Genomic DNA, 17824 nt, shown 5'->3' with positions numbered 1-17824 from the left:
TAACCTAAGTCACCACTTTTTGCTAACAGCTGAGTTGGACTTTCCATTTGGAAAACCAGGAGAAGGACGCAGATGGAGTCGCCCTTTAAGCGCCCCTTACATACAGTACATAGCTAAAGAACCACTACAGGGCATGCATATGTTTGTATGTCCGTGGACAGATGCACTAGCCGCTCTGTCACTGTCCCTGGACGTCAAACTGCAGATGGCACTGAGAACTGAGCACTTTCTCCTAGGATGAGCTTTAAGTGTGTGTATGTGTGGAACTCTGCCAAGACCTTTTCATTGGTGAATCAACAGCACTGTGGTATTTTTCTCCTCATTGTCAAATGTACTGCAGGACAGTTGCTGTTTTCAACACTTACACCGTTTCCTTTCTCTCCCTCTCTCCTTTGTCGTTCAGCTCCATAGTGAATGTTCCTGGCGAGTGGACGTTAAGACGGGAGTTTCTTCGTTTACAGACAGAAGATCGTGACAGGGAGGGAGGCCATGGAGGAGGTGGAGCTCAACAAAGACAGCAGGTAGGTTTCCAGTCCATGTGCAAATGCATTCATTCATATCGTAGAAATGCTCAGTAAATTATAGTGATGCCATCAGCACTCATTTAAAATAAAATAAAGCATGTGGAATTTAGCCCTGTGTATTTGTGTTATTTGGATAACTGATAAATTGTTTCAGTTACTTTTCAAACCAAAATAGTCTCTGCTTCTGTTACAGTTTCTGAACTGTGAGGATTTACTGTTTTTGTTCGTCATACCTGACAGTAAATTGTATCTTTGGGTTTTGCCCTGTTGTTCAGACACAACAAGAAAATCATATACATCACCAGTCTCAGAAATTGTTAATGCTTTCACTCTACTTTCTTTACATTTCCTAAGCAAAATGATTAATCAAGAAAATAATTGCTAAACAATCGATAAAATAAACATTTGACTGACATCACCGATCTAAATTCCATGGTCTGAAGGTCAGAACTAAAAAAAACAGGATTGTACATCTCTAATTATTATTAGTAGCAGTAGTAATTGTAATAATAGAGGTAATAGTAGTAGTTACAGGATGTGCTCTCAGCACAGCATGTTAAGGTTCATTCATTTCATTAATTTAGTTGAGCCTGTTATCACCCAAGAAAATCATCTCAACTCAAATGGGAAAAGCCGTCATATTAGTCGGTGAAGTAGAGTCACTACTAAAGTGTCCACCCTGAGCTCTAATCCTATTTCACACAATTAGCCTTTAGTCTTTTTAAAGTTTTAGGTGTAACGTCCTCATATCACAGTTGGAACAGCAGACCGTTTGACCCTGGATCAGTCAAAGTAGCCTGGATCAAAGTCAAACACCGTAATTCAGTTTTGGTTTGAGTTCAGAGCCAAATTAACCCAATTCATTTAAGCTTTTAATAAAAGATTTCAGAGGGTGAAAATCCTGCTGTGTCATTGTCATAATTTTATTTGAACAGTGATCATGTGATAATTTCTGTCCAGGCATTACAGCAGCACAGGCAGCAGTTGGCGGAGCAAGAACGATACAAGCAGCAGCTGCTGGCCGACAGACAGAAGAGGATCCAACAGCAACATGAGCAACGACAAAAGTTAGAGGATGTAAGTAGCACTGCAGGTACACATGTCTCCTCTGCATTCACTCAGCATTCATGGGTCAATTCGTGGGTAAGAGTGCTGCTGGAAATAAAACATTTCCGAAGAAGAGAAAATTAGCTGAAATCCTCCAGCTTTTATCAAGTCCATCTTTACAAAAGAGCACTTGAGTGTCACCTTCCACCTGCTGAGTCACATCCTCATTCTGCCCACCCAAACTGCTCTCACAATGCATTTAACCATGGAAACTTTTATTTCTGTTCTATTATAAGACCCCACAATGATGTGCAACTGGTAAAACTATGAGATAAAAGCTGTAGTTTTATGGCTGTACTTCTTAAGAATGTTAGCTAAATGCCTTCAAGTTGAAAATTCATATATTGCTACTAACTAAACAAAAATCAGAACAGTGCCATCAGTGTATTGTTGATGTTAATGTGTATGATGCTGACTGTCGTTTGTGCGCATACTGTTTTGATAAGCGGTGCATTGTGTGCTGTTTCCAGCAGCAGAGACGCCAGCTGTCAGATTGCGCCTTTCAGTGGGCGGAGCTTCAAGAGGTCTTGCTTGGGGAGGAGTCTGATCTCCATGACAACAGAATCTTTCTTGATGATAGAAACAGGAGAGGTGACAGGAGACAGGTAAAGATCAACTTATGTTTTTGTTATTATCTCTAGATACATAACTGTGACGACCTGGAGCTGTAGTAATCATTAGTGCGTTTTTTAATATAATGGTATGTGAGGAAGGGTACTCATTTTTATCTCCTGTGTGTGACCCATATCCTGCATTACTCAACCTGCCTTACAGAGATTTTTTTTACATTGTACTTGGGTTTTAGGAGTTGTTGAGAAAGTTGTCAGGAAGTTGAGAAATGGGCATATATTTCAAGCCACATCTCCACGCTTTGGTTCAGAGAGCAAAACCTTGACAGCTGTTGGATGCAAAGACAAATCCCATTGACTTTTAGTGATCCCTGGCACTTTTCTAGACCCATCAATAACTTAAAATGTCACAAACCACTTCAGGTTCAGGAACATACCTCAAAAGCTAGAAATGTTTGCATGCTGTCAGTGTAAAAAAAAAAAAGCCCAAACATGGATAATTACACAGCTTCTGTTTGAACATTTTTGTTTCCTGAAAATACAGATTGTTATGGGAAGATTTATTGCAGGCAACAAGTTGAGAATTTCTACATCTTGCAGACACAGAACAACATGAACATTCTGTTGATGAGTGTTTCACTGAAAACAGCTGCTGCAGTAAGAGTGTAACCCAAACACTAAAGCTGTAGTTCGTAAAAACAAAATAGTGCAAAACACTCATTGTTCAGATAAAAATATTTATTAGTGCAGCTTTAAGGAAGCAAGTTCCTTCTGTCTGAAAATTCTTCACAGTAGTTTTTTTGTGTTGCATTTTCTTAAAGGGATAGTGCAGATTTTTTGAAGTGGGGTTTAATGAGGTACTTATCTGTAGTCAGTTCATTATATACAGCAGATGGTGGCTGGTACTCCCCCACTTTGGAGAAGCAGCAGGAGTATCAGTGTAGTTAGCTAAGCAATGTACTGCTATGGACAGGGTCAGCAGCAAAATGTATTTAAGCCACCTAAAAAAAAGCCCATTTAAAAAGTTCAATATCAGTTTAAGTGTACACTATATTTTGAATAGTTTCACTGTTTTACCTTGTCACCTGACAGCCTTTTTCTGAAGGGTAACTGGTGTTATATAAGCCAAATAGCACTCTCTCCAAACCAACCAGACTCCTTTGGTAAAAACAGCACCTTGTAGAACACAGGAGTTGCTGATCTACTGCTGTCTTGGTTAATTTGTTTGTGTTATTGTGTGACTTCAGTGAATCCGAACTAACCCCTCAGAACAACTTTGTACCAGGAGTGTCCTGGCCAGTCACACCTTGGATTCAAATGAATAAAACAGCCTCAAGTCTGGATTGTTTTGGATGTGAATTTGATCTAAGTTGCATAATGTGTATATGGACCAAAAACCCAAGTTACCTGTCAGAAGTAAATCCTTGTGGCAGGTGAGTGTGTGAAACACTCAGACAGTGTGTCTGTGAATGTGTGTTAGGCTCTCTGAATATTTGATGCTGCAGTGAGTTAACACATTAACTTGTTTTCCTCACCAAACTCTGTAAGCGCGAGGTGTGTTTGATGCACGATGCACTGATGTAGTGGTTGCACCTGTCAGCTTGGTGATAAAAACATTCTCTCCTTGACGCGGCGGGCCAGAAGAGGGTTTTTAAGGGCATATCTGTGAATTTTATAATTATGAGAGGACAAAACTTTATGAGATGGAAAGTGACCTTTTGGACACATTTCCATCAACTTTAATCTCATCATAATACAAGAAACAGGAGGCTTCTTCTCATTTTTTAATACATTTTATATCAAGCAGGGCTTGTAGTATGCAGGTGCTGCTTGAATCAAATCTTAATGAATTAAATTTATATAAAGGACGAGGTTCATACATACAATATGAAATAAATTATCATGTCGCAGCACTTTACAAAGTTTTTGTAAATTAGTTGGAGGTTGAACACATTCCAGAAATCCTTTGTTTTGCTTCTGTTCTGCAGATTTCTTTATAAAACTATCCTTTACCTTGTTAAAACTTCATTTATAACATCACACAAATCTGTGAGAACTGAAAAAAATCACCTTTTTGAGGAAGTGTTACAAAACAACAGTTGTGTGCCCACTTGTGTGTCTGTATGCACACTGAGACAGGCTGAAGTGTCTCTGCCAATTCCAGTCATTAAAAAAAAGACACATAGCTCTTTCTACTATTTCAGATTCATTTTTTAGTCATTAATTTTAACACATGCTTAATGAATCCATCCCACACACCAGTGACTTTCAGTAGGTGTATATTAACGCCAAAGAGCAGGTTAACGCCCGTGATTTCTTCATGTAGAAGACACTGTATTTCAATGCTATTAATATCTGTCTAGTTATATTATATGTCTATTTGTGTGTGTGGCAGAAAGCTATCTGTAAGTATTAGATTCTGATTACACAGATTGCCTCTGAGTCATTAAGTTCAGCATGCTTAATGGATCTATCTAATGCTTCATTAAGTTTTAATGCATCTGCATTTAATTAAGTGACAGGTTCAGTGAGTGTGTGATGTGATGTCTTGTATTTTGTCAGATGAAGAACTTGTCCGGGTGCAGGCGTTCCAATCATTTCACACATTGATTGATTTGGCATCACATCACATATTCTGGTGCTGTGTTGCAAAGATGAGAGAAGTGGCCAGGTTCAGAGTTTGAATCACCACACTGCGCAGGGAAAGTGAATGATCAAGGGGGCAATTACACAACAGTGTGCGGTCTACTCTGCCTCAGTGCATGCTGGGAGACGGTCCTGCCCCCTGCGACCCTGAACGCGATAAGTGGGTATAGAAAATAGATGGCTGGTTATGTGACTTGCAGTGGCACTGGAGCTGCTATTAGTCACAGTACCTGAACTAGAATTTTGAAGGTGCCATTACTGTTAACAGGCAACTCTGCACCTTGTGCACAGTTTTATGATTAGGGGTGTTTTTGCCTTACACTGCAGTGGTGTGTTGCAGTAGGACTTCTAAAACTACCCAACATTAAGTGGTCATAGCTTGGCAAATACAAATATGCTGCTCCTTCTTTATTATAAAATGAAAACTCAGATGTAGGGTTGTTAATGTAATGGTATATACTGTACAAAGGTGAAATGTGTCTACTATTGGAGATCTGCCAATACTATTTCCACCATAGGAGCTCTAATCGTGTGAATGTTGCTGCCTCAGAGGTTACGTGTTTTGGACAGCAGGAATGCTTACTGTGTTTTCATATGACATGAGAATGGACAGTTGGTAGCAGCAATGTGTCTCTAAGGTGGTTTTCCACAGAGCAAGCAGCCATACAGGCTTGTATTTATTTGCAGCTGTTAATCTTAAAACCTGTAGGGCCAATATTTAAAATGATTGGAAGCTGTGAGGCAGCTGTCTTTGTTTGTATGGAAGTTTCAAATAAAAGTAGAGAAGAATCAAATGTGATGACATAGGATATAGTTATTTTAAGTCTTCCTTATTGAATTTGCAGAATAATTACTGTATCATGATACATGTTGTTACCGTGGTATAAAATTATGTATAGTGTGAGAGAAGATTTTTAGCCATATTGCTCATTCATACTCAGATCTCAGAACCATTAGATTTAACCACATGAGATTTGGTCTGCACTGAAATATCTCAACAAGCATTAGATAGATGCTGTTCAGATTCACAGTCAGATGATGTATCCTACTGACTTTGGTGATTCCCTGACCTTTTCTTTTATTGCCATGTGCGGTTTTGACTGAAATGTCTCAAGCAATTGAGTGGATTGCCATGTAATTTCCATGGTTACAGATGCTTATGTCCCCCTCAGGACAAATTGCAATCACTGTGATGATCAGCTGACTATTCATCTAGTGCCTTATCTGATGCAGCAGATTCTTTGTTAACCGAGCCATCTTAGAAGTCCTGCTTGGAAACTGTGTTGTTGGATGGATGAACCATCTTTATGTCACTGGCTAACTACAACCAATCAGCCAAAGCCTGGGCTTTTTTTAGAGCAAAAAACATCTTTTTCATCGAGCAAAGCCCTCAGTGCTGTTCTTTGATCTTCTTTCAACAAAGAGATGCTCTCCAGTTCTGACATAACAGTTGCTATAGCAGCATCTACGCTTTTGCCACTATTGTTGTTTTCAGATGGCAGGCCGCCCAACATAGAATCTGGATCCACTCGAGGTTTGTGCCTGTTAAAGGGAAGTTTTTCTTCGCCACTGTCGCCTTAGTGTTTGCTCTTAATGGGAACCACTGGGCCTCTATAAATGATATTATAAAGAGTAGATCAGTTCTGTATGAAAAGTGCCTTGAGTGTCAGTTCTCGCTGTCGTCACGCCTAAACCATGCCAGTATGCAGCCAGTAGTTCCTGATAGGATCCTGATTAGTCTGAACCACTGAGGTTTGGAAGCTTGGCAGAATGGATTCTTGCATGATCTTGTGATCTCGCAATCTAAATGTCAGCATGCTAATACACAGAACAAGGTGGCAAAAATGGTAAACATTATACCTGCTGAGCATCAGCATTTTAACATTGTTATTGTAGCATCGTAGCATTCTGGTGTTAGCCTTTAGCTAACTGTACATAAGTACAATCTCACAGAGCTGCTAGCATCTTGTATTTCTCTGAACCCCCAGTTACACCAGTTCAAAATAGTAGCAGAGTGCATGTAGTAAGCAGCTGTCAGGTGGGAGTTTGTGTAAATGCTTGAATGTAGGAAAGGAAATGCTTAAAACTATGCATGCTTAGAACTGTTTTCACTATAAAACAGAGCTACAAAATGGCTACCGTGAAAACCTGTGTGTATTTTCACCGGTTGCTTAGTTTGGGAAGGATGTAATAGAATTGTAAAAATAGACTGTTACGAATAAAAATGAGCAATTAGAATGCACACACTTCCCACAAATATTGATAACACGATGAAGTTACTGCAACTTAACAATTAGACTGAAAATAAAATGAAGGTGTAAGGTGTTTTCTTTTATTAAAAGAGTTACAAATGAGGCCATGGTTTATTCTGTGATATCAATTTCATGCCTACAGCATTGTCAGACCACATCCTGCTGTGACATGTTTTTATCATGTTGATCGTTAGTGCTTCTTTGCCTGTTACACGCCAGCAGATGTGCAGTCAGTGGTTAATAGAACACTAAGGTCTCACTCTGCAACACTTACAAGTAGGTGATGAAGATCTTGTGGTGTCATTTTTGTTAAAACCAGATTGAGATTCTGTGCAAATGCTCACCTTGGATTATAGCTCGAAGGGCACTTAAGTTTGTTATCGAATACACAAACTTTGTCATCCAGTTAAGCTGCCGTTTGAGCTTAAGCTCTGATGAATGTGACCCTTCAGATCCAAGCCAAATAAACACAATCTAAAGGCAATGGTGCCACCACTGCAAATATTTTAATCCTGATATATTCAATTAAACATTGTTGATGTAAAAACATGCAGTTTGGACTCTTTGGATGTACAAGGATTTTCCAGGAGAGTTTCAAAAAGAGGTCATAATGAAATATTTAGATTCAGGGGCGTTGGCTAAAAGCTCCATGCCATCTTGCACACTCTGAATATTTTAGTTCCCACCTCTCAGAATTCTGCTCAGAAGCGTACTATACCCCTAATTAAAGTAAGCCTCCATGCCTGTGTGTGTGTGTGTGTGTGTGTGGTGTCAGTGTATTGCTATTCTTGTGAGGACTGTACGCAAATAAACAATAAGGTGGAACAAGATCATTTTTAGAGTTGGAATTAAGGTAAAATGCACTTAATCAAAATCATGGAACATTATGATAGATATCTTAATTCAACCATGTGGCTATCTGTTCGTGTGTGTGTGTGTGTCTGTGTTTGTGTGTATGGTGCGTGTGTGTGTGTGTGTCTCCAGCAGGACCATACAGGCAGACAGCGGAGCACCGATGTGTCAGTAAGGCCTCTGGACTCCACTGCAGAGCAGGTAACAGACCTTCACTCTGTATTTATTTTTACTTAGATGTCATTCATTCCTCCTTTTTTCAGATGAGTTCAGGCAGGTGGAATTTCTCCCAAAACATTTAGAGCATGGGCTCATTCTTAATGCTGCTGGTGGTTTTGGTCAGTAACGAGAGTTTACGATGTGTTAACTGGGTTTGTGTGTGTGTGCTTTCTACTAACCTTTCAGGAGGATTTTCATCCTTTCTTTTCTTTCTTTCTTTCTTCTTCCTTCTTTCTATTATTTCCACAATTTATGTTTTGATTGTTTCTTTCTCTTATCATGATTTCTACATGCCTTCCAATATATGAGTTTTCATAACTCTTTACTTAATCTGTTGCCTGTTTTATCTGATACAATGACTTAACAAGAAACTGTGTGCTTGTACGTAGGGAACTACTGCTTTATGGTTAGTTGATTAACTAATTTTCTGTCAGTCTTTTGCAACTATTTTGATAGTGATTAGTTGCTCTAATCATTTTTCTAGCAATAATTCCAATTCCATTGTCTTGCTTCATCTTCTCAGTTATGAGAATTTGTTGCTTTATTTTGTCTTTAATGATAGTAAATTCAATATATTTGGGTTTTGAACAATTGATCGGACAAAACAAGACACCTTGGGCTTCAGGACTTTGAGATGGGTATTTTCCATCATTTTCTGGCATGCTAAAGCTCAGACGATTAATCAGAAATAACTGGCAGCTTTATCAATAATGAAAATAATCGCTGGTTACATCTCTAAGAAGATATGCTGACTTCTGAAACAGAGATGCTTAAAGATGTAGAAAGAATATGCTTTGATCCAAAGACTGGATCCAAGAGGAATTGTTCATGTCAAAGAGAGACAGAGTGACAGACGAATTTAATGGTGTTGTGTGTGTCACTGACCCCATTGACATGAATCGAAAGAGCGAGTGTAAGTGAAGAGGAATAGATTATATGACACTGCAACTGGGTAGGAAGGAGAATGAATGGGGATGAATAAAATCAATTATCTCACAGTGTCTTTATATGCTAAATGTGTTGAAATGGAAGAAGACAGTGTGCTTCAGTCATGCTTTAGATGCCTGACACCCCTGGTGGGAAGTTTGTAATCCCATTCAAGAAGACTTTCAAAGATCAGGGTTTTTAATTCTGTATTTGTGTGGGACTCCAGTGCGGATTCACAGAGTCAACAGTGACACAGACTGAACTGTACCAGTAGTGTCAGATCTTGACAAGCTTTTAAACCAATGCTTATCACAGCATGCCGTCACTTTTGTTTTAAAGCCTTCCCTCTCCATCTCACTATCTCCCTCCTTCTGTCTGTGCTGATCCCAGCATGCCTGCTCTCTCTCCTTTCCTCGCTTGTTTCCTCTCTTCATCCCTCCCTCCGTCGATCACAGCGTGTGACCTCTTTCATTTCTGGCATCTCTCTTTCGGCTTCTCTCTCATTTTTGTCTTCCAAAATGTTACTATCTAATCTCAGTGGGGGTTTCAGACATACAAATTCACCAAATATTTCTCTTTTTAGTTTTTGCTGTCTCTTCTCTATTACTCAAACACTTTCTCTTCTTCTCCAAACTGGCTCCCCAAAGCCCTAATCTCTCTATTCTTCTCTTCTGTTGTACCTGTCTTCTGTCATGTTGTTATGATTCTGTGGTAAGATGAGAGTTGCTTTGACTTTTACTCTATAGCCTGTAGATTTGTAAAATTCAACAAATGGAATATCATTAACTCAGTAAGTGTTAAAGAAGGATTTATTTTGGTCTTATTTTGTCACTCCAGCCTCCTGCAACACTACACAGATGGTTACATGGATGTATTTCGTGTAAATGTTAAAATCTCAAAGAAACTGTCAAATTTATTTTAAGATTACTCTTCATTTGGCTGTAGAATTTTCATCCAACAATTCTAGTCAACTAACTTAACATAGATGTTATATCTGAGTTTTGTTGCCATTTATTTTGTATGTCTTACTTTATGCTTACCCAACTTATTTGCAAATAGTTTGCACATATTTTCTGGGAAGTTGGACATAGCAGAAAAAGACACGTCAAATTTTTACTGGCAGCATAGATAGATTTTGATGTATAAAGATTTAACAGCTTTAACACACACCGGTGTATGTCAGTGAGCTGTAAATGACAGAATTTAACTTAACTTTAACTAATTTAATCAGTGGATTATCTGACATTTTGAGATAATCAGCATCAGCCGATGCCTATGATCACAAGTCAAAAAAAAACAAAAAACATGTCTGCAGACACATCTGCAGGCAGCCTTTTCAAAGTAGCTTCTGTAAAACAGTGTTGAAAAAGTCACTTGAGAACCCTGTACTATAACTAACTAAATGTACTTCATTACCGCTGTCATTTCTAAATGATAAAATGTTTTTTCCGCTGTAAATGACACCAAATCTAATGGAAAACTGTTATAGGCTAGTGTTATAATATATATATCATGGTATAAGATGCTGTCAGTGATTCTCTTTGAGTCACCAGCCCAAAGCGTTGGTATTTTTCTCCAGAATAGCTTCTTTAATTAATAAACATTCCATTTAAAACAACATGTTACTGGCTCAGATAACCATGTATTAGATTGTAATGCGCATGAAATGATGACATCATACTTGACTTTTCATGTTCCTGTTTTGATTTTATCATTAAATATTGGCCATTGGCAGCCCTGCTCTCTGAATAACAATCTAATAATAATCACTGTGTAAGTCACCAAGTAGAGAAACTAGGCTGTCTTATTCAAGTCACAATTCTTTCGTTGTAATACGGCGGCTATCTGCAACATACCATCCATGAGTGTTTTGTCATATTGTTGAGAAATTAAGCCTTGTTCCCAGTGACCCAGAATGCTGATCTCTAAAGTGCTGTTGGTTGAACACAGTTAGTTTGGTATGTTGAGTATTCTGACCTTGTGTCCTCTCATTCTCAAGAAGCGGCACCAAATATCTGGTTGTTTAGCCTCTAGAGCGACATTCACATAAATCTCATCTCATCTAGTTGGCATGTGGAAGGCATGTTCAAGTCCTGAGTGGAAGGAACGATGGCACAACAAGTGTTTTCTCTCTCCGTTCTTCTGGTGTGGGAGGAATTATGTGGCTTGTTGTCCTAACCCTGAAAGTACATTTAAGGGTCACTAAAGCAGAAGTGATGAATTGGAGTTTGTGTGCTTCCTGGATGACTTGAAAGTGTCTGCTTACATTAAGTACAAGCCTGCAGCCTGCTCTGTATAATACACTGCAGTATAGTGTCATGCATTTATATATATTTTTTGTTTCATGTGGCTAGTCTCAGCGCAAATCAAACAAAAGCACTACTGCGTAACTTTATATTAATCTTCTCTGGGCTGTTAAGGCAAACCTAGGTGCTGATCTGCAAAACTTAAAATAGCTTCATGTACATAAATGCAATGTCTATGAAAAATCTCTCATCCTCTCAATATAAAATGGTGGTTGGTTCTGTTTCAAAAACAGATTTTAAGACGGCTGTAACTCAGAGTTGTGAGTTGTCATTGACAGTAGTGGTTCTTTATTTGTGTTTTTATTGCATTTACTCTGGAGAAAGTTGTGCTTGCAAATCAGTTTCCCGAGCCAGAGAAGCAGCTGCCATCGTATGTCCACGCTTCACTGCCAGCGCGAGACTGAATGCTGTTTTATGAATGTTTTCACATGTTGGTCCGTGTTTTACACCAAGGAAAGAAGCGAATCAAATCAGCTTCTTTCCTATGTGCTTCTGTGAATGTATGTCACAATAAGCTTGATGATAAGGTGTATGCTGTGTGAGGTCTTCATGCAGCACACGTGGCCTGTCTGTCAGTTTCTGCAGAACCTGGGAGTGTCCATTTTTACTTGGAACTAGCCTGTGTATGAAAACTTCCAAATAGTTTTGTGCAAATTTAATAATTTTATATGAAGAGTGAGTCATACATGAACTTCAATGTTGGTCAGACCTGTTGTATATAAATCTGCATATTTACCACAGAACAACCTTCAAGTATTAGCTCTCATTATCCCTGTCATTTGTACGCTTAAAGTTAAACAATCATAATAACTTAAGACATTTCTGTAAATTTGATGAGCAAATATAGACCATTCTACAGTATCAGAATAACGATACAAAAATGAGAAAATAGTAATCCAACAACAAATATGGAAAATTTAATTAAATCTTATTAAGTGCATTCAGCTAATGTTGGCAAGATGGGTTGAAATCTGATGAAAATGACACACTTGTTTTATAACAGGGCATGTGTTATTGATTTGTTCATGTAAAATAGCTAGTGAGGTTGAAGGTACAAATGCAATAGAGCAAAATTCTGAAAAAAAAAAAAAGTCTGAATTGATTCTAAGTCCGAGACTAATAATACCTCTGTGTATTAAAGAAGGAATTCAGCAATTTTATTGTGGATGTCCAATTAATTTTTACCAGCTCAGTGTTGGTAAATGTGGTCAACTGAAGCAATAGATTCCTCAATGTGTGCTATATTGACCAAGGAGTCATGCATCAGTGCCTGTGTGTACCAGGATGCATTGCATTCAAGCTTGTGACTTCCATGTCCATGGTGACATGTTATCACCACCCTATCCCTTACTTTGTTTGCCAAAACATAGCAGATTACAAAAATAGAGAAGAACTCCATTTTCTTGGTTAATATGGCACACACTGCGGAATTTATTGCTTCAATTTACCCTTCCTAAGTCCTGCTCTCTCTCCTTTTCCTGTAAAAACAAAATATAGGGTCATCTCTTAAGTTATCTAATGTTAGCATAACACTAGCTCACTACCTAGCTAATGTTAGCTGTTAACCAGCTAGCCAGTGATTAATGTTGACTGTTGAGTAGCTAGCTAGTTGACTAGCATTATGCTAATGTTAGCTAACTTAAGCTGTAAAGGTCCCTCTGCAACATCTTAGAAACATCTTCAAAATTTGGTTTTCTTTTCAACATAGACAAGCCTAACACTTAGCATATCTCAGTACAGGAACAAGGAAAGAAGAAAGTTGACTAAGGTACCAAGCTTGCTCAACTGTTATTGGAGCACAGGGTGAAAAGGGGACTACATTTACTATCAACACTGGCCGGACATCCACATTAAACGTGACAAATTAGAAATCAGACAAGGATTAGCTGCCTTGTTTTTTCACTTTGTAATGACAGACCTCTTAAATCTTAAAAAAGCTGAAATTTGCACATACACTGTTGCCTCACAACATAATATACATGTATATCATTTCAAATAGACACTCCCAGGCTCTGTCAGTTCCTATGTGTGCTTTTCATGTTTGCTACGTAGAGAGCCGTGGCTCCAAACCAGCTGCTTCAGCACAAGGCCCAGCTCTCCCAGCCTCAGCTACAGCCACAAGCCAAGCCCCAGCCTCTGGCTCAGCATCAGCAGCCCTCAGCGGGCAGGAGATCCCACCGCACCCTGCCCAAGGACCAAACCCAGCTCCTGTCGCTGCAGCACGACCACAGACACAGGGAGAGAGAGAGGGAGAGAGAGAGGCAGAGGCAGAGAGAAAAGTCTATGGCAGCAGTCCAGAAGCTAACAGCTAATAGTGGGAACACAGCTGCCACCGCTGCTGCTGCTGCCGCTGCTGCTTCCTCGCCCAGCCGCCCTGCAAACAGCCAGCGCTCAGCGGTAAAATCCTGCCTCCCTCAGCTGTCTAGCACCTTTTATCACCTCTCCATCCCACATCTTTCAGCCTGTTTCACTCTGTCTCTACCATTAAACTCAGTGAAAGTGAGTTTAATGATTTATTTCTGCAATCTTTTCCCTCCTCCTATTCCTTTTTCTCAACTTTTGGTTTGTCACTTCACCCTTATCTCAGGTGACAGACCTCTTTCACCTGAAGGTAACAAAGTTCTGGAGAAAGTAACGAAAATGTTTGATAGAATGTAGTTGGGTTAAGTAGAAAACTAAGACATTCACCTAACTGACGTGCGGTTTACACCTTCTATTCTTAGCAGTGTAGCTAAACCGCACAAGGAAGTTGAAAAGGAAACAGACCAAAGGTGTCATCTCTATAAGATGACTTTTTAAACAAACCAAGAGTACAAAGGCTGACCATGGGTTTCAAAAAAGTCATGTTAATTATTTAATTTTTACTCAACCCGTCCTCCAGAACTCTGTTGAGTTTGACAAATCAGATTTTGATGACTTAACGGTCATTCATATTTTCCATCTTTCATGTGCCCTGTAGCTACTCTTCCAGCGTAAGCAATCAGATGATCAGCAAGTGCTTGAAATTACATAAAACTATTATTTATTTAATGCCAAGGATGTTAATGCCTGACAAATCGACAGTACATGTGGAATTTTGAACTTATAATTAAAACACCAAGCTGTAATATTTATGGACCATTATATAACTTTATTAGATATGATGAAGCACCTTAAACTTTGACTAAGTCAAGAAAGTTGTAGTTAAAAGTCAGACTGAGAAGTTTTCTATGAAGTTACTTATTTAAGTGTGATTCTCCAGAGTGTTGTACATGGACTGCAGTCATGTCTAAAGCACTGAATCAGCCAAGGGCAAGCCTCCAAAGGTGATGTGTCATGGCTGCATCACATGCACGTGTAGTTTCATGCCCACCTGGCCATGATTAGGACTACCCATCATTCATGTCATATCCAACATTATATATGCATCAATATATCATAGCTAGCAAGAGAGAATCTCACATAATATACTGTGCATCCCGTAAAGTAACGGCTAACATCATCAATGTCTGCTGGGATATTAAATTCTTAAATGTTTTAAATGGAAAATGAAACATTATTAAAACATTAAAAGTTTCTTCACAGGTCTATGTATTTAAAATCAGCCTAATTTGTAATATCTGTTTGTTTGTTTGTTACTCAGTTTCTTTCAAAAATACTAGAATTTAAGCATTTCACAACTCAACTACTATACAGGGTTCGTCTTGAGAGTTTGGAAAATGCTTGATCTTAACCATCATGCCAGAATTCAAATATGTTCTTTGAGAAATGCTTGATTTTCAACATAATCTGGTGTCTCATCTACACAATCTCTAATGTAAACCTGAAATCTATAATATATAATAATATCTGAAATGGAACAGTCCCATTGTCATATGTGTTTGTTGTCTCCTAGCATCTCACATCAGACACAGAGTCAAGCTTGATTCACTGATATGGCCACAGAGTCGAAAAGGGGGCATTTTCCTGTTTTGTTTCCATTACACCTGACATCACAATTTAGATGTGCTGATAAAGGCTTTGAGAATTTTTTTTCTTTAGGTACCATTAAACCATTGAGTTTTACTCTGAATAAGCTGTACAAATTCTGAAAATAGTAATTACTTATTTTTTATGTAAGTATTTTTTTAAAAAATCATGTAAATGTGTAAATGTTGTGTTCAAGCTGAATCCATCATGTCATGAACTTTTGCGACAGAACTCGTGTAGGTATTGGGACAGTATCCTTTATTAATTAATCAGCATACATCTTCACAGCTGATGTCACTAATGATCATTTGTGACTGACTCAAGAGACTTCTGGAGCGCTTTTAATAATTTTGGAGCCAAGATCAAGCCATGAAATTTATGCATGACACTTGCAAATTACACTTGCAAAATGCACTTTGTTTTTTAACTTAAACCAAAATTTTACTCAGCTTTAAATGTATAAAACATGGTCACTGCCTGACGGTAAGGCTTGTATTGTGTGTGTGTGTGTGTGTGTGTGTGTGTGTGTGTGTGTGTGTGTGTGTGTGTGTGTGTGTGTGTGTGTGTGTGTGTGAAAACAGAGGAAACAGGCAATTAAACAGTCTTTCTATGACTGCAGACACACACAGTCTTACATGTGTTTTATCTTTTAGATGGACATCCAAGAATCAAACCTAGCCAGGCTGCTTCTGGCTGCTGGTCTGCCCAGCCAGGTGCACTCTAGGCTGGGCTCTGGGAGCAGCTCTAGTCCCTGTACTCCAGCCATGCAGAGAGCTCAGTTCAGCCAGGTATACACAGTTATATCACATTACACATGCCCACGATTTCCACTGAATGTATTCAGGCAAAGCAAGGCTTGGGGTGTAATTAGTGACTAGAGATGTAAATCAGGATAGTTCATCACGATATGATATTATATGGATTCACTGGACAGCGATACAATATTTGATATTGCAGAGTCTGCAATGATGCGACTTTGATTCAATTCAATTCATGGGCCTTTGATCAATATCAGGATGTCGTGTGTCCGTTAAATATATTCAGTTACATTTTTGTCAACTCACAAAATGCAACTTAATTATGATTCAATAATTTAATGACCGAACTCTTCCAGACAGTTTTGAGAAAGGCATGCTATGGGAATTTAAAATTAAGGGTACAGCTTAAAGATTTTCACTTTGCATCGATCATATTGATTCATTAAAAATTGAATCAGTGTATCGATCCAGATTAATGTACTGGTACGCACCTACTAGTTTTAGTATTCGTTACAGTTACTGAGGAAAAATATGTAATTAAATTACAGTTACAAATCAAAATGTTTGTGATTACAAAGGCTTTACATAGGGCTGGGCGGTATACCGGTTCGTACCGAAAACCGGTCTTTATTTTCGTTATGATATGAATTTTTCATATACCGCCATACCGGTGAATAGTCGAAACAACGTCCAGAACGTGCGCGGCGGCAAAGTGTTTCAGCGGGGACCCATTTCACTGCTGCACACCAACACCACAGGTATGCTTGCTTGAGCGTGTGTACCAGGGATGTTCCTGACAACTAATTTCTCTGTTGATTAGATGCCAAATTTAATTTAAAATAGTCACTAAGAAAACACAAGGCAAATTTTATTCATTTTTAATGTTAAACACTGTCCGAAAAAAACTACTGTGTGTATTAAGAGCCATTTGAAGACGTTAATCACAGTCTACAATCGCCAAATCGTACTTTAAATGCCGCTTAAATGCGCGCTACTTCGCGCTGTGCACTACAAACCTTACATGCTTATGCTTCACCTTTTTAGACCGAAGAGGGTCACAGTGTCTGCAGGTAAAGGACCCAGAGCTAATGTTAGCTTCCAGCCTGACACACAGTGTGGCTAACGTTAGCTTCCAGCCTGACACACAGTGTGGCTAACGTTAGCTTCCAGCCTAACACACAGTGTGGCTAACGTTAGCAGCTAGTAGTAGTAGCAGCAGCAGCAGCAGCTCCGCCTGCAGGTTTGTGTCTGTGTCTGTGCTTAATGCGGTCACATTTCTCCAGTCGAGTGAATATATATCAGCTTATTCTATCACAGTCTACACTCATCTGTCCGACCTCGCTGATGTAAACATCCGGTGTTGCCACGGCGATCGGTTCATACAAGCAGGGTGAGAGGGGCTTCCGTCTGACAGAGACGCAGCCCCGACTAGTGCCGTGCGGCAACAGATAACTGGCATCATGCATGAATGAAATATTGACAAATATTTCATTTTTAAATATTTTAAATGACTAGTATTTCTGGTTCCGACTAGCGTGGGTGGGGACGTTTAATTGTATAGTCGTCCATGTGATGGTAACCATACTTTGAAGGGGTCATGCTTTTACCTTTCTGGACATAAAAAAAAAAAACATGATACAGTCCTTGTGACAGTAAAATGGGCTATTTGAAGACAATCAACTGCAGTAATTCTGTTCTCAGTAGAAGAAATTGTGG

General features: G+C 38.9%; 1 protein-coding gene across 4 annotated transcripts in view; it reads left to right on the top strand.

The window, feature by feature from the left end:
• Window positions 1-17824, top strand: part of LOC146326527 (mitogen-activated protein kinase kinase kinase kinase 4) — a 71539-nt gene that overhangs the window by 29644 nt on the left and 24071 nt on the right. Inside the window, exons 12-17 of one of the 4 annotated variants that reach the window (XM_084718816.1) lie at window positions 404-521; window positions 1485-1601; window positions 2102-2236; window positions 8086-8151; window positions 13455-13799; window positions 16004-16138. In XM_084718816.1, the coding sequence (XP_084574942.1) occupies window positions 404-521; window positions 1485-1601; window positions 2102-2236; window positions 8086-8151; window positions 13455-13799; window positions 16004-16138 (916 nt within the window). Of the gene's footprint in view, window positions 1-403; window positions 522-1484; window positions 1602-2101; window positions 2237-8082; window positions 8152-13454; window positions 13800-16003; window positions 16139-17824 lie in introns of all 4 variants that reach the window. The other 3 variants (XM_084718815.1, XM_084718818.1, XM_084718817.1) reach the window with 3 other exon arrangements.

Source organism: Lutjanus erythropterus, chromosome 5, assembly GCF_056507025.1.
Source record: "Lutjanus erythropterus isolate fLutEry1 chromosome 5, fLutEry1.hap2, whole genome shotgun sequence".
NCBI lineage: Eukaryota > Metazoa > Chordata > Actinopteri > Lutjaniformes > Lutjanidae > Lutjanus > Lutjanus erythropterus.
The sequence above is the reverse complement of the archived record's forward strand: the minus strand, read 5'-3'. Positions and strand labels throughout refer to the sequence as shown.